At 42.0% G+C, this 26,410-nt stretch overlaps 1 protein-coding gene across 4 annotated transcripts in view; it reads right to left on the reverse strand.

The window, feature by feature from the left end:
* Positions 1-23,393: 23,393 nt before the first annotated feature.
* Positions 23,394-26,410, reverse strand: part of Nod1 (nucleotide binding oligomerization domain containing 1) — a 42,812-nt gene continuing 39,795 nt past the window's right edge. For all 4 annotated transcript variants that reach the window (XM_063240190.1, XM_063240176.1, XM_063240187.1 and 1 more), the window contains one exon: positions 23,394-24,507. In XM_063240190.1, the coding sequence (XP_063096260.1) occupies positions 24,435-24,507 (73 nt within the window). In that variant the 3' untranslated portion in view covers positions 23,394-24,434. The remainder of the gene's footprint in view (positions 24,508-26,410) is intronic.

Raw genomic sequence — 26,410 nt, forward strand, 5'->3', positions numbered from 1 at the left:
TGCCCCTCCAGGTCAGTCAACCTGCTGAAGGCTTCACTGCATTAGGGCGCACTGCCAGATGCAGGGACCTGGTTTGGGCTAGCCTACTGGGTCTTAGTCCGCAGTGTCACCCAGGTCAAGCACTCCCCACCAGTCTTGCTTGAGAGGGGAATATGTGACTGAAGTCACTGCAGCTTCCTGTTCTGGCTAGTCTGCCAGGTCCCAGAATCTCCTCTGTTGGAGCTTCCTAGTCTAATGAAGGGTCCCCATTCCTCTCACTCACTGCAGGTTGATGCAGAGCTCCCCACCAGCTCTGCTGTCAATTCAATTCACTGATTCCCACTCTCAGAGATTTCGTGTCTCTATCTCTGCTGTGCCGATTCAGATGCAGCAGTGGCAGCAGAAAATTCAAGCTGAAAATTCCAGAAGCATGGATTCCAGCTTCGACACTGAGACTTTAGCTGTTCCAGTTGTGGCACCGGGATTGTATTTCCAGTTGGTTTCTTTCAGCTTAGTTCATTCCTGGGTGAACAGGCTATATCTCTCCCTGCTTAGGACTCCCCAAACCACACCATTCCTGGAATCTAAGCTGCCTGTCTCAGAGAGCCTCCATGGCTGCTGTGATCTATCCACCATGTTCTCCTGGAAGTCCTTAACAGATTTCTTAATGCATATTTTTTATTCCCATGGTAAGAGCATTATTATGTTAGACAGCATTCCTTGTCCATCACTAATATGTATAGTTCTGGTTTTTTCCTTTTGAAGGGGTAACAACTTCCTTTTCCCTTTTTAAAAACACATTGTTTATTTTCCTAACTCTTAGCCTCTTCTAAGATTCTTTGTTTTTTATCTGGAGTGCAGCAAGTGGCCAGGATGATTGGGACACATTGCCACAATAGCTCAAAAGTGAGCATCAAAGTTTGAAATGCATCTGCAAATCTCCAGGGATCCTCTGAAAAGTCAGTCTAATCATTCTTTGCCTTATTGGATATCTGCACCTGAAAAAGGGACCTGGACTCAAGTAGTCCCCTCTGCTCCTGGGACTTCTCTCAAGAGGCAGGACAAGGGCTGAGTTAGCGGAGTAAGATGCATCATTCTGAGTCCATCCAGGGGAGCTTAAAGCTGTCTGAGGGGGCTGAGGAATACTGAGTTTCTCTGGGGCACAAGGCTTTGGTTGAGTTCCTGAGTCACGACGTAAAGGTAGGGGAACTGATTTACTGCCTGAGGACTACAAGGAGGAGACCTCTCATATCCTGCTGAGAGAAAGTTGGGAATGTGAGGACAGGATCACCAATGATATCATCCCCTTTTCCTCAGGAGCTACTCTAAATATCATACCTTTGTTGTCTTTCTAGAGATAAAGCAGTAAAAATCTGATTTCACATCAACTTCCTTGTCTTCTGTGGAAGTAAGAGAACTTAAAAATAGTTTTATAACTTAAACTGCCATCCTCTACCCATCTCTCACCATTCCCTAGCTCATACTGGATTCAAACTCTAGCATAAGTCATTCCTTTTTCATATTGGCAGGTTCAGACTATCCCCGCTGATCAAGGATATGGTCTAGTTGCAAAATCATTGGAATCTGTGGAGTACTATTCATAGTTTTTCCCATGGGTCATCTTGGGGCCTATGAAGTGAGAGAAGCAGGTCTGGGATCCTTTAGATGGCATTCCATATAGCACGAGGAAGCCCACTGAGTTTAAAAAGTATTGCTTGTGAGACATAATTACTTACTAAGCTCAAAGCTCTGGCAGAAGCACCAGTGATACTGTAAGAGTGGAGACTTCTAGGCTCCTTTAGCTTAGGGCTCCCCATTCTGTGGTTCACTAACTCCTTAGGGAGAAGAGTGGAGCCTCTACCGGGAAACTCTCATGATATCAGGGTGGAGCCCCCCTACTAGAGACTCCCTTGTTAATTGAGAAACAAGACACTTTTAATAGATCAGGGTGGAGCTCTCAAACTCCTTTTCTAAGGAGTCCCTAGTGAGAGTTCTTAGAGAAAAAGAGCACCCCTTAGGACTTCCTTAGAAACTCAAAAGAGATCAAGATGGAAGCCCTGCGTGAGTTCCCACAGCCTTTTGAGCCCCAGAGATCAGGGCGAAGTCCACTCTAGGGCTCTTTTAGAAACAGTGAATTCTTAAGAGATCAGGGTGGAGCACTATCTAGATGGCTCCCTTAGCCACCTGGGAAACAATATCCCTTGCATTTACACCGATTATACAACTTTGGTACTTTCTATAATGCATTAGTGATAGTGTTATAACTTGTGCCCCGGTATAAAATCCAAGGAAACAAGAGACCGAAAATTTAGGTAGCAAAGGCTTTATTTCTAGGCCTGGTGACAAGTCTCCAGGAGCCAATTTGGAGACTGTGTCCCAGAGACTGAAGGGAGGACTTTAAAAAGAGGCTGGAGGAAAAGGGTGTGGGGGGGGGAGAAACAAAGAAACCTGCAGAGCCATCAAACTTGTTGACCCAAGTCTGGAAACTGTATTGCTGTCCACTTAGTTCTGACAATCTCGGGAGTTCCTGGTGTTTCTCAAATTACTCCCATCCTACAGACTGACATTATCTTGGAGTGGCACATCTGCGGCAATATTTGGGGAAGAAAGTGGACAGTTAATTATCCCAGGACAGCTCGTTTTTGCTAGTGGGTGTGAAGGGGTCAAGAGTTACAAGAAGCTGAAACTTAAGTTTTACAAAGATCTGATATCTAACTCATTTGATGCATACAGAACAAAAGGAAAGCACTGATTGGGGTTTGGGCCATAGTATTTCCCGGTAATTTCTTTGAAGCTAAACAGTTCTTAAATTTTGGGGCAGGCTCATTTTATGACAGATCATCACCAGGTCGGGAAGAGGTCACCAGAAACCCAAATTCTTTATGGCCTAGATAAATAGGTGAGGGGAGAGGGAGGCAATAAGGCGCCATACAGAACAGAAAACGGCGGTTATGTGTCAAGGTCAGGTAAAGGGTTAAACTCATATGCAAATCTCTCTGCACACAAGCAGGTTACTTTAAACAAGTGTAAATTAGTGGGCCATCCTAGTTTTCTTTAGCTATTTAGAGGAGAATAGAGGCGCCTAACAGTGATTAACAACCCTTGTTAGCTTGTTTTAGCACAACTTCTGTAGTTTGTAGAGGGCAACAATGGTTAACATATCAATTAGGTGAGATTCTTGCAATTCTTTACAGAGGAGAGTATTGCTCAACATATCAATTAGGTCACTTAACATATCAGTTAGGGAAAAAGGATAAAAAAACACATTTAGTAAGCCACGTTTGCAGGTTTGCTATAATACACATATAACGAAGCTATTTTCGTAGAGTACAACAATAGAAGCCTCTTTTTAAACAAAGTTTAAAAAAATTTACAAAGTTTGAAGAGTTTGAAGAGTAATGATGGCTCTACTTTTACATACAACCAGATGAGTTGATTTTTACGGACTGCTCCTTTGTTTTACTCAGGCCATCAGGGGTATGTTCTTAAATTACCTGAATTTCTTTTAGAGAAAATAAATGGGGAAGGGATCTAACCCAATTCAGAAAAGAAGGGAGGAGATACTATATACTCCCTAAACTCAGAGGTTTATCTTTTACCTACAAGGATGAGGTTGCCTGAAGACCATGAGATTGTTTTAAAAGAAGGAAAAGTGGGGGCTGGGGATTTAGCTTAGCGGCATAAGCACCTGCCTTGCAAGCAGGCAGTCGTGAGTTCAATCCCCAGTACTGATAAAAAAAGGAAAAAAAAAGGAAAAGAGAAAATGGTGAACAAACATGCAGAACCACATAATTGACCCACATGACCAGTTAAAATCATCAACAAACATGGCAGAATTTATGTGGCTGACCCACAACATACACCACACAATGAATCAAAATGGCCACCATATAAGGAATCTGAGTGGCTGATCCACAGGATGGATGAAAATGGCCAATGAAGTGAGTCCATTAACAACATAGGAATCCAAGGAGCCAAACTGATAAAATTGGAATTTTATTAGCTGAGCTCAGCGACCACCCGTGGGCCCCTATTGTAGAGTCCAAACAAGAGGCACAGGACTGGGAAGTTACAGAGCGTTTGAAACAGAAAACCACCAAAAACAAACAAACAAACAAACCCAAAAAACATCCTGTTGGAAACAATTTAGCTAGAATCTTACCTTAATTTTTAGTTGACACCTATATCCTGCTTGTTTGTTGAGCAGGTTAAATTTTTCTCTTGTGGGTGCAGCTCATTCTGCTTTTCTCCTAGGACTTGTACCCTAAGTAATTTTTCACTCTTCTGGGTCAAATACAGGGCACAAATGGCATTAGTTACGCCAAGCTGCCACAGCCAACCCATGTGACTAATTCACATGATGAACCAAAATGGCTGCCAAATATGATGGAAAGCTGGACAGGGATGAAACAAGGCCCTGAGCAAGCAACTCACGTGTGATTAAACCCTGCCTCCCAAATCTTCCTAGGAGAAAAGCAGATGAGAATTTGAACACAAGAAGGGATAAACTGGGATAGATAGCATTCAAACAAGAGACCAAGTTACCAACAGCTATTTTTTACCAAAATAGTGAAAATTCTGAGCAGAGGGAAATCAGAAACAGGAGGACAAAAAGGCATACTAACTGCTAGGTGGCACATATGGAACTCGAACAGTTTGTTCTGTGACTGGGTTAATAACTGGTTGTCTGACAGCTCATTACTGACTTGAGCACACAGTGAATGACTGAAAATGGGAAGGAAAAACACAGAGGCCATGAGCTTCTCCTCCCCATCCCACATGGTGGGACACACTAGGAAACGCCGCAGAGCTGTGAGAAAAACGTCCCGAGTTCCCCTGCTTCCATTTTTACCACCATCTAATTCCCTGCTCTCCTCAATAACCAAAATGGATCTGAGCCTTGCACGAAGAAAAGAGGTAAGAAGGGGATTAGAAATTTCTCTTAGGAGAGAGAGGGGGAAGGGGAAACAAACAAACAAGCAAACTACCTCAGCTATAAATTTTACAGAGAAATAAAATGGTGCCTAAAGACCTTACCTCCTGCCTGGATCACCACAGTATTTATCAGGTTTTGAGGTGCTACAGTCTCCTTCTAGAAGTGGTTTCTAGGTTGTTTCAGTCCTGAACAAAGAATTGGTCAAGAAGAGGTAAAAAGGTAGTAAGCTTTTACCTTTATTAAAGATATGAAAGGAATAGAATCATGTTTTGCAGAGCGAGTTTGGACCAACTAAAAAGTAGAAAAAGAAGTATACGTTACAGGGTGAGAGTGGACCACTGTGAAAGAGTGGTCACAAGGAAAATGACAGCTGTCTTTTGTTCCTCCTACTCCTTAGGCTGATGTCAGGTCTAGGCCATCACATAAAAAACCTGATTGGGCTTTCACAGGACAAAGATAACTCTTTTTGTTTAGTTCCTCCTGCAGGGCTGTGGGGACTCTTTACATTGCTGTCATGTGATTGACAGCTCATGGCCACGCCCCCAGACAGCTTGCACACTCTAATATCCTGCCTCATTTTTATTTTTCAAGGCCATTTTTTCCTTACTAAGTAACTTGACTTGGAGACATTATAATAATTAAAAAGGAACAACAACAACAACAAAAAAAACAGTATTAATATAATTCTAGAATTCTAGAATTCACATTTTCTTCTGGACACATTGTTAAAATCTGTTTTCTAGTCTCCTGTGGTAGATGCCCAGAAGAAAGTATAAATCAAGAATAGAGGCATTTTTTTTTCCTTTTAGAAAATACATCTTACAAGAAAGGTTGCCTGGTTCTTTTCTCAGGCTCTTATGTTTTGTTCTGAGCCAGAAGATCTCTTAGATAAAAGATACTCTACCCAGATACCTTTAATATACATATGACTGCCCTGAAGGCTTATCATCTCCATCAAGTAGGCAGATCCACTATGTTAGTAGTCTTCATGTTTTTCCTTGAATGTGCTCTCCTGAGACTCTTAGATATGATGGTGTTTGAGTAAAACACTTCCCAAATAACTTCATCTTTCTCTGGGTGACATAATTGAAAAGATGGACAAAGTGGTCAAGCAATTGTTACAGCAAGAAAAAATATAGTGAGATAATCCACCCAATCATGTTCCTGATTTTTGTGTATTTACCATCAGCGATTTCCCTGAAACAAGAAGACCTTCTCCATCGCTGTTGTGAAACTGAAGTTCTTTGAAGTAGCCACGTCTGTGTTGAAACAGCTGCAGATTAACTTCAGCTGACTAGAACACCATGACTGTGGAGAGATGGAATGTTGCAGATAAAAACTAAAGTTAGCTTGGAATATCTTTAGTCTCTCTCTTTTTTTTATTTTTTTGGTATCAGGATCAAACTCTCAACCTCGTGCATGGCAGGCAGGTGCTTGTGCTGCTGAGCTAACTTCCCAGCCCCTATGGTCTCTTTTAATGGCCATTTATCATCCACCTCTGTATCTAACCTACCATCCAGACTGCCAGATAAAATTTTTGGAATGTATAATAAACCTGACCTTCACCACTGCCAGCCCTAAAGCTAAGAAGATGGTGAGACAAATACCTGAATCCTGTCAAAAAAATTTCCCCCTGCATTGCATAAAGATAGCGTCCAAATCCCCACCATTCTGTATGCCACCTTCTTGATGACCCCACTTACTGACTTTTGTTCTGTGATTTCCAAAGCTCATGTAAGTTTCCACAGTGGACCACGTAATTCACAGTAGATAACTTGAATCTGTTTTCCCAGACCGTAATCACTCATATTTGGCTTAGAATAAAATTTTCCATTTCCTTTAAAACAGAGTTGTTATTTTACTTCAACCCTGTTCAATGTAACATTTTAGTTGCATAAAGTTTCCAATGATTAGAACATTACAGATAAAACAGTTTGCCTCATCCATTTTCACCACCCTCTTTCTTGTTGAATTTCTAAATCGAGACTGATCTAGTCTTTTTTTGGGTCCTGCTTTTCTTCTTTTTCAATGGAAATTTTCAAATGTGTACAAAAGTGGGGAGAACCATATAATGAAATCTTATGTACCATTGTGTCCCATAAATTCTGGTATGCTATATTGGCTTTATTGTTTGATTTTAGGAACTAATTTCATTTGTGACCTATGGATGATTTAACAGAGTATTGTTTAAATTCCATATATTTGCATAATTTCTGTGGTTTCTTTTGCTATTGATTTCTGGTTTCATTACACTATTGAAACAGGAGTTTAAAGAATAGCAAAACTGGCTAGGGAAGTAGGTGTAACTTGTTAATTACAAGATCGTAGAACACATGTGCCGAACAGATCCCAAACCCTCTTGTAAGAATTATGTGGACTTCTCAAGAGAACTCATCTTTGATAAGATAGCCTAGAGCTAAAGAGTGGTTGATACATAAAGGACAGTCCACGATGGGTTCTTGCCACAGTGTTTGCCATTGCAGAGATGGCCCACCCCCATGTGGCAGGGTGTCTTTTCCTACTTTTACTTGGTTCAAACTCTGTTCTGCAGGGCTTGTTTCTCTTCCTACGTTTAATAAAACTTTACAACCATTTGTGCTTGTCTTGACCAACTCTTTGCTCAGAACAGAAAAAACTTAGAAACTACCTCCAGAAAGAGACTCCAGCACCGCCCAAACCCGGTAACACTATGACCTGAATAATATGTATGGAATATTTTTGATTCTTTTGCTTTACTTAAGCATGGTTTTTGGGCTAGCATGTGATCTATAGATTTTTTTTTTTGTCTAGTTGATCTGTTTGTGATGGTGAGGTATTGAGGCCCCCCACTATAATTGTATTCATGTTTACCTATTCTTTTGTGTCCAGTAGTGTTTGTTTTATGAAATCAGATGTGCCAATACTTGGTGCATGTATCTTTACAATTGTTATCTCTTCCTGTTTAATTGTTCCCTTAACCTTACATACTAATCTTCTTTGTCTCTTCAGATCAGTTTTGGCTTAAAGTCCACCTTGTCTGAAAATAGGGTACCTATTCCTGTTTTCAAGTGGGAAGTTTATACCTGTGAATGCCCACCTCAGAAAAACAGAGTCTGCTCGCATAAATAACCTGTGGGCCTCAAAGTACTAGAAAAGCAAGAACAATCCAAATCCAAAGATAGTACAAGAAAGCAAATTTTATTTTATTGTATTTTATCTCATTTTATCTTTTATTTTATTTTAAAGAGAATAAAGCCAAGCAAAATAAAATAGAATGAAGCCAATCAAAACAAATCAGTGTAAGTGACACAGGACTTCAAAACAATACGAAATCAATAATGGATTACCATAATACCTCTTGTTGTCTTTAAAATAGCTGCACATTCCTTCAGATATCATAAAATCAAACAAAAAGAACAGAATAGAACCAATAAAAACAAAACAATGAATGCAATAAAGGACTTCAACACAAGACAATGGTAAATCCAAAATGGCTAGCATAATATATCTTGTTATCTGTGAAATAGCTGCTCATGCCATTGGATATAATAAAATCAAACAAAACAGAATAAAACCCAACCCAACAAAACAATGAAAATGATACAGGACTTCAAAACAAGATAATAGGAAATTAATAATGGCTACTACCTTCAGAAAGAGATCCCCAATATATGCTATATTGTGTATTGTCATCCTCTGAATAGATAATCAAACTGCTGGCTTTAGACCTGCAAAGTCAGTGAAACACTAAACACTACAAGCATCAATTCCATTTCACCTCAATACCTATCATTGAGCCTGTGTTTCTCTGGATCAGGTGGTTGCTCACAGGCAGTCAGGGGGGTGGGAGGGGTTGGTGGTTCTTGTTTCCAAGCCTGCATGCTAGAAGGGCCTGGCTTCTGGCTCTCCCTCAGCAGCCTGTGCATGGCACTGATTCACAGGAAGGGTTTGCTTCTCGGTGACTTCTTGTTCTCTTCAAGAAAGTAAATTTTAAATCATAAAGATCAGAGCAGAAAATTATGAAATTGAGACTAAAAAATGACTACAAAGATTCAATGAATTGGGGCTGGGAATTTAGCTCAGCGGCATAAGCGCCTGCCTTGCAAGCAGGCAGTCATGAGTTCAATCCCCGGTACCAATGAAAAGGAAAAAGACAAAGAGCTGATTCTTTTTTTTTTTTTTTTTTTTTTTTTTGTAGCTGGTCTTGAACTCACAACGATCCTCCCACCTCAGCCTCCCAAGTGCTGGGATTACAGGCGTGAGCCACCACGCCTGGCTTGCTGATTCTTTGAAAGAATAAACAAAATAGGCAATCTTATAGGCAGACCACAAAAAAAAAAAAGGGAAAAGACTCAAATCACTGCAATTAGAAATGAAAAGTCAAAATCACAACAAACACTACTGAAATCTAGAAGATTATTAGTAACTATTTTGAGAACCTGTATTTCAATAAATTGGATAATTCAGAAAAAATGGATAGATTATTAGGTACATGTCAATTAGAAAAACTGAACCAAGAAGTTACAAAAACTTTAAACAACTCAATGAGAGGTAATGAAATTGAAGCAGTAGGGGGAAAAAACTACCAACTAAGAATAAAACCAGGACCCAATGGATTCACTACTGAATTCTATAAGAATTTCAGGAACAACCCAATACTCCTCAATCTCTTTAATAAAACTGAAAGGAAATGAATACTTCCAAAGTCATTCCTAGAAACTATATTACCCTCATTCCAAAATCAGAAAATGACACAACCAAAGAAGAGAACTATACTACAGTCCTCTTTAATGAACATGGGTGCAAAAATCCTGGTAAACATAATGCAATGAATCATCAAAAAAAAATCATACATCTTGTCTGGGTAGGATTCATCCTAGGAATGTAAGAATAGTTCAATACACACACACACACACACACACACACACACACACACACACATCAGTAAATGTAATATATAAACAAAAGCAAGAACAAAAGTCACATGGTAATCTCAACAGACACAGAAAAGAATGCTGTTGATGTTTTGATTGGGATTACATTAAACCTGTGTATCAATTAGGATGTGTGGTCATTTTGACAATATTCACACTGCCTCTAAGAATGGGGTATCTTCCCATTTTCTGGTGTCCTTTTTGATTTCCTTTTTCACAATGCTAAAGTTTTCATTCGAGGTCTTTCACTTCTGCAGTTTGTATGTATGTAAGTTTTCTTGGTGCTACTGTGAATGGATTTTTTTCCCCTAACTTCATTCTTAGGGAGTTATTAGTGTATAGGAATGTTACTGCTTTCTTTGCACTGATTTTTGGATCCTGCTACAATACTGAATTTGGTTGCTAATTCTGAGTCTTTTGTGAATTCAGAAGGAGAGCTCTTCTGTGTACAAAATCAAGTTATTTGCAAATAATTTGACTTCTTTCTTTCCTGTACATATTCCTCTTATTTCTTTTTCTTGCCTAACTGTTCTTGCTAATGTTTTGAGTACTGTGTTGAGTAGGAATGGTAATAGTGGGTATCCCAATACTTTGTTCCATTTTTACCCACTGTAGATGATGTCAGCCAGCAGGTTGTGGATGGCATTTACTGGACTGAGATGATGTCCTCTCGTTCCTATTTTCTTAAGGGTTTTTATCATGTATGGGTGTTGGAGTTTTCAAGCCTAGTCAAAATACGAATGACATTCCTCATGGAACTAGAGAAAACAATCCTAAAACTGATAGGAACCAGAACAGATTGAGAGTAGCAAAAACAGTCTGGGTAACAAGAGCAGAGCAAGGGATATCATAATCCTGGACTTCAAATTATACTACAAAGCTATAGTGATAAAAATAACATGGTATTGGCAAAAAAGAAAAACAAAGATATGTGGATTGGTAGAACAGAATGGAGGATGCAGAAACAATTACAGGCACATTCAGCTATCTGATCTTTGATAAAAGAATCAAAAATATATGCTAGGGGAAAGATAGCCTCTTTAACTCATATTACTGGGGAAAGTGGTTATACACATGCAGAAGATTGAAGCTAGATCCATATATCCCATTATGCACTAAACTAAAATAAAAATGAAACGGGTATCTAAATATTAAAACAGGAACACTCTATCTTCTGGAAGATAAAATAGGTAAAACTTTTGAAGACATGACACAGGCAAAGACGTTCTGTACAGAACAGCAGTGGCACAAGAAATAATACCAAAAACCAACAAATTAGATCATATCAAATTCAAGTTTCTGCACAGCAAAAGAAATAACAAATAGAGTGAAGAGGTAACCTACAGAAGGGAAAAATTTTTTTACCAAAAATACCTTGGACAAAGGAATAGTATCTAGAATATATAAAGAACTAAAAAAAAATCAGATTCTCAAATAAAACACCCAATCAAAAAATAAGCAACTGAAACAAAGACACTTTACAGAAGTACGAATGGCCAATAAATACATCAAAATATTTTCTGAATCTCTGGTCATTGCAGAACTACAAATTAAAACAACATCAAGTTTCTACCTTACTCCAGAAACAACTGCTATCATCAAGAAATCAAATAACAAATGCTGGCAAGACTGTGGGGGAAAAGGAACCTGTGTACACTGTGGGTGAGAATGTAAACCGTACAGCCATTACGGAAATCAGAGTCCTCAAAAAACTAAAACTAGAAATTCCATTTGACACATTTAGTCCTCTTCTAAGTATCTTCCTAAAAGTGTTAAAGACATATTACAGATCCATAAATCTTACCCATTTGGCAGCACAAATGAGAGAAGCAAAGTCTTTGAAGTGACCTACATGCTCATCAACAGATAAATGGAGAAAGAAAATGGCATTTATACACAAGGAGGTACTGCTTTCCCACAAAGAAGGATAAACTTGGGTCTATTGTGGGAAAATGGATGCATGTTGATACCATAATGTTAAGTGAAATACAGGCCCGTAGGCTTAGATATTGCATGGTTTCTCTTTTGTGAGAAACCCAAAATATAAATAAAGCATAAAATAAAAGGTAGTATGAAATAGGGATATAGGTCTTTTGCAAAAGGGGAAACATAGAGGGAGGCAAAGGGAAGGAAAGGGGAGCACAGAAAGCCAAAAGCAACCCGTGTAGCCACCTCTTAACTTCAGCAGTTATCAGCTCATGGCTGATGTTATTTGTACTCTCTACTTCCAAATGTATCTAAAACATGCTACTTTAAAGCAAAACCCGGATACCATTTCACTCACAAATACTTCAAGATATAAATACCGTCTACCTAAGAGAAGGAAAAGACTTTGAAAACATAACTGCAGAGCCATTTTTGTGCATTTTAGATGAGCAGTCAGAGCTGTGTCTATAATTAGAGAGACGAAGCAGAGACATAAGCGGGCATGTAACACGGAAGAGTTGCATCTCTAAAGACCTAGAGGAGATTCCAGTTTGTAGATCTTCCTTTGATGTTGAAACTTACATTATCGCTCAATCCTTATAATAAATCTTCTTCTTTGATTATATTGTTTTAAGTAGAGGTTCATGGTTTAAAATTAGAAGCGTCGTTGTAATGGACCCCTTTGAATTTGTACTCTCTTGGAATTACCCTCTCTCTTCCCTTTTGCCCTTCCACCCTCTCTAAGCCTTTTTTCCAAGAGTTAACTCCAGTTAATTACTAAATTTTCTTTAGAATCACAGACCCTGGTGGCCTGTGGAACACTAGTACCTGGCTATAGCCAGCTGAGATCCATTGTCATGGTTTGGAGGTAACACAGGTGCTTGCTAAAATAGCTTGCTTGCGGCAGGTCACTGCCTCCTCCCCTACCACAAGAACCCTTTGTGCCCCTGAGCCAAGCTGGGAAGACAGAACTCGGAGGAGCTCACCTCTCTTCTCCGTGGGTGACCTTGAATATCACTGATTCCTTCTTACCAGCACTTATCTCCTGGCTGTGGAACAGCCAGAACCTTTGATTCCAGTAACATGACCAATATTACTGTTATCTGGATGGCTTGAGGTCGGTCTTCAGGATTCCCTGTCTTCTGATTTGTTTCTCATACCATTCAGTTTAGCTATAATAGCAATGTTGATATTACTGAATCTCTCACACAGCAGACACCCTTATTATAAATAAAGTATAGAGGTTTAATTACATTTAATCCTTACAACCACCCAGTCGAAACTGTAATTCCCTGTCTCAAGTGAAATTCTGCCTGCATTAGACAATTTTTACAGGGTACACAGCCACTGTAATAAGTATGGAATGGTGGTCCCACCCAGACCTTTCAGCGTGTGTTCCCATAGGCCATGCTGCTGCTGGCAGATGTAATATTTGTTTCCTAAAAAGTCAATTAAGTTTTGTAGCATTAATCTGTCATTCATCAAATTGTCTGCTCATCTTCCCAGGAACACAGCTGCTCCTTTACTGCAGTTAGGCTTGATCATCTGCTTGGATTCTAGCTGTGGAATCAAAGTGGAAGATAAATGTCCCATTTCTTGGCTGGGCCCAATAAACTTCCTGTCTGCTGTCCTCTGATTTCTTTACTTCTGCTCTCTGGTTGACGCCACAGATGACCTTGGAAACCAGACATTTGACAGCAGAAACTAAAAGCCCAAGACCTGTGTGAAGGCATGGACAGAAAAGCCCTGACTGCTCATCTGAAACCACCTTGGACTCAGTATAGGAACAAGAGAGAAACCCATGATCTCCAGGGGTGCTGTTTATTAGATCTGTAAGTTTTAGTACTGTCTCAGTTATTCTTTGCTGGGGTTCGGAGAACTCCAGAAAGTTAGTGGCTTAAAACCACAGTCAGTCTTAATTAACTCATGATTATGTGGGTCAGAAATTTGAGCTCTTGCCTGTACTTGTTCATGCAGCTACAACCAGCAGGTGGATCCTCTGGCGGCGAGTTGGTCTGACATTACCTCACTCACATGTCTGGGAGACATGCTGGCTGCTGGCTGTGCTGGGCTCCAGCAGGCTCACTGAGCTTATTCACACGGTGGTGGAAGGTTCCTGGCAGAAAGAAAGGCACGTCCCAATCTGCAAATATGTTTTATGCGCAGTTTGCCAAAGTGTTATTATCCAGTGTAAGTCACATGGATACAGGGACATTTGGTTTATTGAGGACCATTTGTACAGTAATCTATCATACAGATTATAACACGTATGTACAGACTGGGTGAGTCATTCACTTATATATAACATGTAGTGGTATATGCATAATTAAATTGAATCAAAGAAGATGTTTTCATAATTCTGTATCACATTCTAATATCAGTATTGGGCATAATAAAATCAGTGACTTTATTCTTTTTTTTTTCTTTTTACTTTTTTTTTTTTCTTTCCTGTATATGGGAATAATATACTTACCAGTTATTATGTCTTTCAGGGTGATGGTGATGGGAACCTTTAAGGGGGTGGGGCCTAAGGGCCTTAAGGTAGTTCTATGGGCCCTGGATTCTTGAGAGAGAGAGAGAGAAAGAGAGAGAGAAAGAGAGACAGAGAGAGAAGAAGAGAAAGAGAAAGAGAGAGAGAGAGAGAGAGAGAGAGAGAGAGAGAGAGAGAGGCCCAGGCCAGGTAGCATGGAGCAGACCTGTAATCCCAGCTACCTGAGAGGCTGAGACAGGAGAACTGCAAGTTTAAGACCAGCCAGAGCACCTTAGCGATGCCTTGTTTCAAAATAAAATAATAAAGAGGGCTGGGGTGTAGCTTAGTCATTCTTGGACTCATTTCCTCAGTTCCAGGGAACAAAAAGAAGAGGCTACCTGGCCCTCCTCAGTCTCTCTGTCCTTCCTGACTGGTCATGTGATCTTTCTCCTGTATTTGTTGACATGGCTGTGACGCTGTCTGCTGAGACATTCTCTCCAGACCTGAGCTAACACTGGAGCCATCTCTTGAAACTCAAGAACTGTCAGTTCCATGAACTTTTTTTCTTTATAAAGATAACAATTTTAGGTACTTCATTATGGTAATGAAAGGTGGCCTAGGGCCAGGAACATAGCTCAGTGGCATAAATGCTTGCCTGGTAAGCACAAGGTCCTGAGTTTGACTCCTGGTACCAAAAAGGACTACACACAGTAAAATGGAGTTTGACTTTGTTCCCTCAATCGAGGGGTATCAAACTTGTCTCTCTGAGGTTGCCTTCTTGCCTGCATGTTGAAAAATGCCATCTCAGTCATATTTTAGAAAGTATTCCATGATCCTTATTAAAGTTAGAGGACCTGAAGTGGCTTCCAGAAGACATGGTAGAGGACTGATCCTTTATCAACACACTTACCATCTCTCTTTTGCTCCAAAATGTTATGCTTGAGTCATCTTCCCCTTACTGTCAAGAATTAGAGCGGACATGTGCTATACTGCCATGGTCCAGACTCCAGGGTTCTTCTCTCCTGAGAGAATCTTTTGTTTTGAGTAGCTTTGGGGGGCTAGGCAGTGACAGTGCCTCAGCTCTCACTATGAAAGACAAAGCAATTACTTTTTTACATCCCATTTCCCTCTATCTCTCTCTGTTTCTCTGTCTTTGTCTGTCTGTCTGTCTGTGTCTCTGTCTCTCTTTTTCTCTGTCTTGCTCTCTCTCGCCTCTGCATGTGACCTAAATCCACTCACTCAGAACTCTGAATGTGGATAAAGAAACCACGAAGCTGGTGGGAGACGCTGTTCACGAGGACATCAGTGGCAATCTGACCATGTTGGTTTTGCTTCCGATTTCTGAGCGCCTGCTCGTTTTTCATACTGGTCTTGTAGCATCCAGCAGATTCATGCTATAAATTCCTCTTTAGCTTTTTGCCTAAAACTCCCAGAGAAAGATTCTGTTGTTTGCAAACAAAAGATTCACAGCTGACAGAGGCACTTAGATCCATGGTTGATGGAAGTTCTGCCCACAAAATGCACCATACAGCTCCTAAGCTGTGTGCAGTGTTGGTGTCCAGCGGCTCCTGCTGATATTTCCCAGTCCTGTGCATGAGCCATTTCCTTTTTTGCCTCACCATCTATAGAAGCATCCTACCTGGTTGCCTTGTGGGCTCCTCAGCCTGCTCTCCATGTCGTAATCCAAGCAATCTTTTCAAAATCTAAGTTTTCTAGTCCCTAAACTCTTCTGAGTCTTTCTTTGGCTTCACATGACTCTCAAAGACCAATGCCCTTTTTTCATTTTTTGACCTTTACTCATAATAAAAAATACTTTATATTAGGATCAAGTATACTTTATACATATTTCATATTGAAAAGGGTCGCAAAACAATATATATCCTTTATTTCCTTCTCAGTGATGTCCTCTAGTAAACTCTGATACTGTTTCATTTTTAAAATAGATTGGGTGGTCAAAATGGATCAAAGATCTAAATATTAAAACAGAAACACTAAATCTACTGGAAGACACTGTAGGTAGAAGTCTTGAAGATATAGGAGGAGGCAGAGAATTCATGAGCAAAATCCAAACTGCATGAGAAGCACTTCAAAGAATCAACAAATGGAATCTCATCTTATTGAAAAGTTTTGTGCACATCATAAGAAATCACCAACAGAGTGAAAAGACAGTGCACAGAGTGGCAAAAATGTTTAGCCAACTGTCCCTCAGACAAAGGACTAGAACATATGAAGAATTGAAAAAAATGGAGACCCCCAAATTTAGACCCAAAAATGGGCATTTGGGATGATTATGAACTTCTCAGATGAAGAAATACAAATGGTAAATAAATATATGAAAAAATGTTCAACATCACTGGTCATTTGAGAAATGCAAATTAAAATAACACTGAGATTCCATCTCATTCTAGAAAGAATAGCTGTCATCAGGAAATCAAAGAATAACCAATGCTAGAGGAGCTGTAGAGAAAAAGGACCCCTTCTTCACTGTTGGTGGGAGTGCAGACTGGTGCAACCACTGTGGAAATCAGTGTGGAGATTCCTCAAAAAACTGGAGTTAGAGGTCCCATTCAATTCAGCTATTCTTCTTCCGAGTATTTTCCCAGAAGAATTGAAAACATCATACCACAGCAATATATGTGCTCCCTGTTAATAGCAGCACAATTTATAATAGCTAAATTTTGGAAACAACCAGCATACTCATCAACTGAGAGATGCATAAAAAGATGTGGTATTTTTATACAATGGAGTACTACTCAGCTATAAAGAAGGATAAACTTTAGGCTTTTATAGGTAAATGGATGCCACTTGAGACCATACTGGTAAGTGAAATAAATCAGACTGGCGTGTGTAAACAGTGCATTGTCTTCCTAGTATAAAAAAACTGAAAGAGTAAGTAAGATCCAAAATGTACAATAGATATTGTGAAAGTGAAAGGGGAAGAAACTGCTCCAAAGGAAAGAACAACCTGGATGGGGAAAAGGAGAAAAGAAAGAAGGGAAAGATTTTATACACACACACACACACACACATCTCGGTTAGTTCATCAAAAAGAATGGTTTGTGCTTTCATTGTCTGATCATTTTTTCATGCTTGTATCTTGTAATCTGAGCAACTACTTTCAAGACAACAATATGCAATATATTAACTATTGGTAATCATCTATTGTTCTGTTTTGAAATTCTTTATCATTGTTTTAATTCTTTTTTAAGGTGAAAAGAATAGATTGGATGTCCATTAACTTTCTTTTACAACCTTCTAGCACAGTGATGGCGAACCTTTTAGAGCTTTCAATGATACAAACAGCCTTCTGTGGCACACTGCCACAGGCTTGCCTCTATTGTCCTAGCAGGTTACAGCATACAGTTTAGGGAACTGGCATGCCATGGACTGGCCCCTACTTTTACAACAGCCAGGCTTTTAGCAGCCACAGGGCCTTTGTATATTCTGTCTCATCTATTGAACCTCTCACCTTCCTACCCTCGCACTGAGCCCAATTTCAAGCGAGATCATAGTGCCTTAGAACAGACCTCAAAATCCCATACCTGTGTTATAGCATTTATCATAGCTATAACTTGACATTCATACCCCAGATGATTTGATTAACACTAGAAGGGAAGCACAGAGCAGCGTCCCTGTGTGTAGCTTGGGGAGAGGCAATCTGAGCGTGCATTCCCATTATGTGAACTAAGTGAGGCCCTGGCCATTGTTTCCCAAGCTGGCTGCTTCTCAGCTGACACTCTGATCTCAGGCAACAGCTGTGAGGTACGCAGCGGCATCTCCCTGTAGCTGGCTGTCACATGCAGGTCCTAACCATCCATGTACTCCAAAGCCACCATCCCCTCAGGTCTGTCACACTGTCCTTGTGAGACTCAGGTGTGGAACCTGGTGCAAACACGCTGCTGCTTGTGCTGCCTGCTGTTCCAGGCACGATAAAGTCTTGTGCCTCTGACCCGGGAGGCTTGTACGTATTAACATCTGTGCCAGAATAATGCAACGGTGACAATCTAACTAACGCTTAAGAGACCAAAGTCCCAGACAAGACACGAGCCATCGTCTCCTAGCAGCCAGCACGTGCTGGCATAAATAGGCACTGAATATGGACTGTTAGGTGAAAAGATGAATGGATAGACGAGCTTCCTCAGCTCTGCTAAGGAATGAAACCCTTTCAGAAAACTCAACCGTGGTCTGGAATTGTTCTGGGACTAAGGGGAAGGCAATTGTGGGGACACGAAGATTAATTTGACCTAAAGTGTCTCTGCATTTATGTATCTAATTAGAGCTTTTTTGATCACACAGTTCCTGCTCTGATATGTAAATTATCTGCCAGGGTTAATGTCACCAGACAATCGCATTTTATTCTGAACTTCTTGCTTTGATACAACGTCCTAATATTTAGCTGAGCTTAGCCGCGTGAAGGGAGAGCAGGTGTGTGTGTGTGTGTGTGTGTGTGTGTGTGTGTGTGTGTGTGCGCGCGCGCGCATGCGCGTGTGCTATGGTGGGGAGGCAGCCCAGGGTCTGGGTTCTATTTCAAAATGAGAATCCGGGATGGCCTTGAGTCTTTCAGAAGAAATGCACAGGCACGAATCCAGGAAGTGAGAAAGAGAAGTGGGAAAACGGCAAACACAAACTTAGCTCAGGCTCTGCCCACAAGCTGGCGACAGGAGCTGGGGACACACCAGGGAGATTGAGCGAGGCTGCCGGGGCCGCAGTGCTCCGACATCAGCTGTTCCTGTTAGGAGAAACTGTTGCCCTTTCACAAACAGCTGTGTGCATGTGTGTGCATGCGTGTGTATCACAAGCAAAGTTTTGCAATAGATTAAAACTATTTTCAGGATAGAGAAGGGAATAAAAAGAAAGCATAAGCAAGTTAAACATACAGCTATTAATATTTATTAAATTAAAAGTTAAATAAAATTGAGAATGACAAACCACCATTGGGGTGACAGAGAGGTCCCTAGGGTGGTAAGGGGAGAACCTCTAGGACTGGACTGGATCACTGTTCTCAACAGGGGGTATCACCCCTCTAGAGGCAGAAATGGGGAGACAAACATGAATTTGGATATCCAATGGTTTGTTACCCACTGGAGGATGAACAGAAATACAGTACATCTATGGGGACTGAGGTTTACTTAATAATGGGAGGAAGACTAGAAAAATACCTGAAGTCTCCTTAGGTGTGGGCTGAAGCATGGGACTCAATGATTCCAATGGAAAGGTTTTGTTAACCACCAGTGGGTACGCTTAGAAATGAATTGCAAACAGGTGCACTATCACAGCAGAAGGAAAAGACTTTCCATGTTACCTAGCAAACAGCCAGTTGGAAATGTAAAAAGCAACAGCTGGCGTCTGAGACACCCATGGCTGATCAGTAGGTGAAGAGCTCAACTCTGCAGAACCTTACAGCCACGCTGATGGCCAGCCCTGGATGGACAGGGCAACGGCAGAGGGTAGAGTCTGGATTCCAGGGATCAGTGTACTCACTTTCTCCCCTCCCGAGCTGTTCTGGTCTGTTTGCATCTCCCCTCCTACTGTCCTCTCCTCTCATTCACTTTTACTACAGGCAGCAATTTTAATGAGTGAATGAAAAGAAAGCTAGAAACAGAACCACACACGGATATGAAAGGAATCACCATCAGCTGCACAATTTTAGTGTGGCATGTCAGTTAATGCACTAATATCAGTGAAATCAAATCACGTTACAAATAGGCTTCTGGCTTTCCTGAACCATGCATCTGGGATATGACTCATTCACCTGCATCTCTGGATCCTTTGCAAAATAATAGTGAAGCCAACTTCAAATATAGGATATAGTTGATGCTAGTCTTGTTCAGGCTTGGGAATGGCTTCTGGTCTCTGGGCCTCAAAATCCGGACTTTGCTTTTGGGTTGAGCTGGTGATGTTTCTTGGTGGCACCTTCAGTTAAGCAGGACAGCCCAGTGTGTACCCACAACTGTCTTAACCCTGGTTTCTGTCAAGGCCGTGCTAGAGGGAGGGAAAAGGTATGATTAGGGAACTTGTTTGCTGCTTGTATTAATTTAGTTATTCATAAGCTAACAACCTTGCAAGGGGAGCACTATCTTACCAACCCCGTGGTTAGGACTGTGAAATTCAGCCACAGAAAAGCTGAGTCACTTGTGCAAGATCACACAGCTACATAGCATTGTGATTTGAAGCCAGACTATTTTTAATGTGTCCTCAACCAACTTCCTGCATTTATTGATGTCTCTGAACTGAACAGATCAGTCTCAAAGAGTATTTGCCGGCATTTGTGTTGTCCTGGGTTCAATCCCCAGTACTGAAAAAGATATGGAGAAAAAAAAGATAAAATTGCTTTTAGTACACTATACTTTGGTTTGCATCTTACTTGAAGGGAGCAATGTGCCAGTCACCAAGTCCTGTGCAAGTTAATGCTTTGAGGCCATGTTCTGGCATGGCAATGGATTAATTAGCGGAGACTTGCTGCCCTCTGGTGATGAGAGTCAAATCCCATGCAACCATCTGTAGGCTCTGGGATGCACTTACTTCCTTTGGTCCAGTCTCATGGCCAGAGATGAACCCATTGGCTGTTTAAGTTGAAACTTACCTGCCAGTCTCCAGGCTGCTCTTATGACCTACCAGTAGTGACTGGTGAGGCTCAGAGACACACCTCCCGAGTCCTGCAGCTTACGGGATCGTGAATGTAGGAGAAAACATGAAGCTTTCCAAATAAATTCCAAGAACACTACAAAGACCCCTTCTGTGTCCTCAGGGAAACAATTCCATTTTCCTTAACCTGTCCTAGCAGCTTGGAACCATGTTTTTTTTTTTTTTTTTTTTTTTTTTTTTTTTTTTTTTGTCTTTTTCCTTTTTATCGGTACCAGGGATCGAACTCACGACTGCCTGCTTGCAGGGCAGGCGCTTATGCCGCTGAGCTAAATCTCCAGCCCGGAACCATGTTTTAATAGACTTGGCAGAAAAGTTAATCGCAGTGTGAACTGAAGGTTACAAACTCTACCAGAACAGAGGAAAATAAAACAAGCCAGAGGGCCTTTGCTCCAGGAATGGGTACGACGTTGGGCAGTTTACTTTTGCTCCCTTCAGACCAGTTTTCTTGCTGTCAGAGTCGGGGGCTGGACTGAGCGAGCTTGGAATCCTAGATACGTCAGGTATAGCATTCTGCCTTTGGTGAGATCTTTTTCCTGAAGGGTTTGCTTTTTCTTTTTCCATTCATACATACCCTAGTTAATAAGACGAGATACACATGTATATTTCTAGACATTAGTTTCCTCATCCATGAGATAATTTCTTGTTTACAAGGTAGTGGAAGTAGTTTCCATTTACCCAGTAGTAGTGGGCTCAGTTGGCCTGGTTTGTTTAGGCAAAGCAAAGGCACACACATATATCTACACAGTAGTCAAACCTACACAGTAATAATCACCTTATAGAGTACTACTTTATAACACACACTGATTTGTGGGTTTGTTAAGGTTTCCCTGGAGTTGTAGTTGCTACCAGTGCCAGTGTAGAGACATCCACATCTGTATGTGCGACAGTTCCTAGACACTGTAAAGGCTAAGAACCGAGAGAGTTGTTTTCCTCTTCAAAAAGAAAACTGATGGCTTTGTGCTGCACTGCTCTTTAATGTCTATCTGCTTCCAAACTATTTATTACACCCTTAACATGCCATGAAAAGACATGGCCTGAGTCTTTGTCTTGATAATCCCACTCCAAGGAAATAACTATATGGATATTTTTTATTCCACCAAAATGTTGTCTACAATAATCACCACTGTAAACATGAATGTCTGACAATTTGAACATGCTAAAGCAAATTCTCAAATGATCATTGCAAAAGACTATATAACAATGAGAGAAAGCATTTGATTACAAGAACTGCAAACATACTCTGTAATTGTAACTATGAAAAAGATGTCCAGGCAAGGCATGAAGGCTGATTTAAAAACATGAAAGAAGCTGCATTGATATTTTTATACACATTACTTAACAATTCCCTTTTACCACTGTGATACTGTTTGTACAATAAAAATAAGTGCACTGTGTATATGAGACAGAGGAAGAGCAAGAGAGAGAGAGAACAAAAGCAAGACAGAGAGAAAGTGAGAAATGGAGACAGAGAGAGAGACAGAAAATTTGAGATGTTTTGATATCATTGGCTCCCAAAGCATCTAAGTGAAAGCATCTAAGCATCAGGGTGAAAAATCAAAAGCTTGTTCACCATTACTGCCTTGTCTTATACTTTCCTATTGTTTGGGATCCTTTTGGTTACAGGCCACTTTTTCGGTGCTTACCGCCTCGAGAAGGACTAAGCTGGTCATGGCACAGCTCCTAGACTTCAGGTGGAGAGAATGGTGCTGGGATGGCCCTGGCCTGCAGTTCTGCTTCAAGGCTCTGTTTTTACCCATCTGGGTGGTAACACTTGGCTTCCCCACTGGCCACTTCTTGCATCAAAATTTCCCTCAGGAACCTGGGATAATGGCCATGTGTTAAGTAATTTCCGAATGCATTTTAGGCTCTGAAGAGTTTAGTTTTAGCTGCTTAATCATATCTGAGTGTGGGCCCTGGGAAGTGAGGTTCTCAGTGAGGTTTGCTCAGTTTGCATTTGGTTCCAAGCATCCTGCTTTGTGCTTTCAAGACAGACTTGCTGCCCTGGTTTGGCACTAGAGGGGGATTATTAGATAGCTACATGCCCCAGGCTAGCGGGAGGGTACATGATAGTGATCACCATGGCAGTCAGGACCACAAAGGGAAATGAGGTCACATCCTACAGGATTTCCCTCACAACTTCCTGGATTGCCTCCTAATAGGCTTCCTGCAAAATCATGGGTCCACCCAGCAGGCTTAGCTACAGAAGGCAGAGGACTCAGACAGCAGGACCTGCCATGAAGGGGTGAAACTAAGCCACCCGTGTGTTCTGACCCCAACCACTTCGATGCATAGAAGCTCCCTGTATGGATTCACAGCAGCTCAGGTGCTGCCTCTGCCATTTTTTGTCCCTTGGTAGGTGGAGAGGGCTGCAAAGCCTCAACCTGGGGATACCCTGGCCTTCCCCCAACAGGCTGTCCCCACAGCATGTTACCTAGAACCTGCGGTGCAGGATGGGGTTCATAGTGTGCTTACCTAGCCACATTCCCTAAAGAAAAAAAAAAAAAACCAGACCTGGGCCACTGAGTTGCATTTTCATCATTTTATTAACAAATGAGATGGCAAAAGAACAAGTTATTTAAAAATATCACCACCCCACCCCAACTGAGCATCTACCATGTGCCGGCCATGGTGGTGGGTGTCTGACTGCCATGCTTTGCTGGTGGAGTTTGAGACCAGTTCTCAGTGTATTCAGTTACCTCCCATGGCTCAGGGGCAGGAAAAGATTTCCCCTCTCAAGAGGCAAGGAGAGAAAAGCTTCCATTTGGATGCTAGGTCCCATTTGGAGCACACAGATGGTTTCTTCTTCAGGCTGGGGTGTCGGCCCAGGATGCAGGCTTCCAAGGAGACCAGCTGACACTGGACACAGCACACAGTAGGATCACAGCCTGAAGGCATCATCCATTCTCTTAGACCAGCTAAGAGGGCATCCTCTGATCTTCTTGAGCATGCAGCAAGACTCTAGGACTGACAACAAAGCCTCTGATGAAAAGCACTTGGCTGAATCCGATCCCCACTGTCTATACCTCAGTGTGTACAGCTGTGAAGTGGGAACAGTACCACCCCACCAGGAGCAAGAGGTGGGGGCATTTCAGGCACAACACTTCATGTTCATGGAGTACTTTCTTTCCAAGAAATGGAAGCACATCTTCAGCTCTTCCGTGAAGACATCAGAAACCAATGCTTTTGCTGGGCCTCAGGGCAGCATCTGCACAAGCTAAGATTAGTATCATCTGTCCTCCTCTGTCTTATCCCCTAGTTTTAGATTAAATAATTATGGCTATGCAATTAAGTCTCTTCACAGGAGAGAAAACATGTTACTGTTTGGCAGTAACCACAGAGGCTCATGAGACACACTCAGCTTCTGCAGAACCCTCATAGCTGCTTGGGAGGGGCAGCTGCCCGCTGGGTGTGTGCCAGGAGCTTGTTTGCTTGTAGGGCAGCAGGTTCCTGACAGTCCCCTTGCAGCAGCCTCCGAAGGGCATCCCATGCACCATCTGCAGAGTGGTGACTGATGCTGAGAGTCAGAGGGTGAAGGAAAGTCCTCGCCCCACTCAGGAAGGCCCTCTCAGAAACAGATGAGTCGCTTCTCCTCTTCGAAGGCTTTGGCCTCCTCTGGCTTTATCAAGTTTCCATTTAGACTGGAGAGAAAGAGAAAAAACAAATTTTACATACATAAAATCTTACAGACCGTTACATGCTCCTTCCAAACATGTCCTTCACACGTGCTTGTGCTTCCCAGCACCCTGAAATGAAGGAACATTCCTATTCAAATGGTTCTTTGATAATAACATTAATCACCCTACTAATCTGCTCTGAGGTCACTGGCAGTGTCCATGAGCCTGTCACATTTTTAGGTCTTATCTTCCTGTTGGACCTGCCTGACCTCGCCCTCCTTCTGGAAGCACCACCATCCCTTGGCTTGACATCATGCTCTCTGGGTCTCTCTAGATGCCCCAACCCCGTCTCCTTCCCATGGTACCCTTCTGAGTGACCTCTGAATACCAGGTTTTGACTGCTTCATCAAGTCACAGAACCATCCACAGCTCAGGGGAGTCTGTTTCCTGCCTGTTAGCTTCCCTTGGACACTTCCAGGAACCTTGAAGAGACACCTCCCTTGGGCTCACTGAATGGTCCCACTCTTCACAGTACCAAAGGACCCTTCCTAAGGTCCACCTTGACACCTCCCTTCCCATCCCCAGAATCCTGCAGTCACAAAATTCTGCCCATCCCTATCACAAAGCTCCTGAGCATCCCTAGAATGCCTCTCTGCACCTCTCTGTAGCTTTAAGCTGCCAATCTCATCTGAGCACTCAGCTCTTCTATGGGCCCTGGCAATGCTCTACTGACTTGTCCCTTTATCTGTGCTTTGGCCTTCTGAAATCCGGTTCTGTATCTTAGAAATCTGACCATGTCCCTCTTCTGTTTCAAATGCTTCAGTGACTTAACACTGCTTTTAGGACAGAGACCGAGATACAAAATATGACGCACAGATCTTTTATGGCCCAGCCTCTGCCTGTGCCTCAGCCTCCTCCCCCACAGCCTGTACTGATGACACATCGGCTTCTTGTGGATCTGTAGGGACACCAGCCAACCCCATTCTCCAGATGCTGTTCCCCTACCTGTAGTGCTTTCGCCCAGCTAACTCACTCCTGTTCACCCTTTGTGGCTTAGTTTAAAGACCTCTTCCTTAGGAGGCCTTCCCTGAAATCTCCTCCATCAGGTTTCCATCTGGTCTTTCCCTTCCTAGAGCCCCTTCCTCATGGTAACTAATCACTTGAATGATTTTTCTCCTTTCCTGTGCATCTCCCTCAGAGACAGTGAACTTAAGAAGGTAGGCCCATTTTGTTCACCAATGAGATTCTCCATACGAGCACAGTGTCAGACACTCAAGCACTGTGCTGCTCATGATGGAATGAAGACACAGTCCTGGCTGCTGGAGACACAACTGGGACCATGATGCAGGCCCAACCCTTGAGCTCACGGTCTGCAGGACAGCACCATGCAGACAGCTCTGTCTTTGAAAACAGAACTCACCAAGGGATTTCAGAGAAAGTTCTCTTTGGAGAAGAAAGCCTATAGGAAAGGAGTTCAAAAAGGGGCTCTGTCCATGTCAGCGATGGTCTCCAGCAGCTGCGCTCCTGCCAGCCTGGCTACTGTCTCATGGCCTAGTGTGACAGCCACTGGACAGGAACAGAACCCTCTCAGAGTCAGTCTCACAAAGTGACACACAGGCACATGTTTGGCAGCTCTCAGAAAAGGCAGGAGCTAAAACAAAGGCACCCCAAGGCCAACACCTGGCCTCCTGCCCCATCTAAATCAGTGGTGGAGCCCCCTTGCCACCTGACACAAGTGCCTACTACAGGCTGTAGAAAGCATACCTCGAAGCTAAGGACAGTTGTCCCTGTTCAAGTAGGTCCTAGTGACAGTGGCTCTTGGGAGGGAGAACACGTATCCTTCAAGCCTGACAAAATTAAGGCATACAGAGCCAGACAACTATTCTTTCCAGCATGGGCACACAGTGGAGGCCAACTGTGGTCTGCG

Source organism: Cavia porcellus, unplaced genomic scaffold (genome assembly GCF_034190915.1).
Source record: "Cavia porcellus strain 051 isolate PalLab524CR breed Dunkin Hartley unplaced genomic scaffold, mCavPor4.1 scaffold_2, whole genome shotgun sequence".
NCBI classification, from domain to species: Eukaryota; Metazoa; Chordata; class Mammalia; order Rodentia; family Caviidae; genus Cavia; species Cavia porcellus.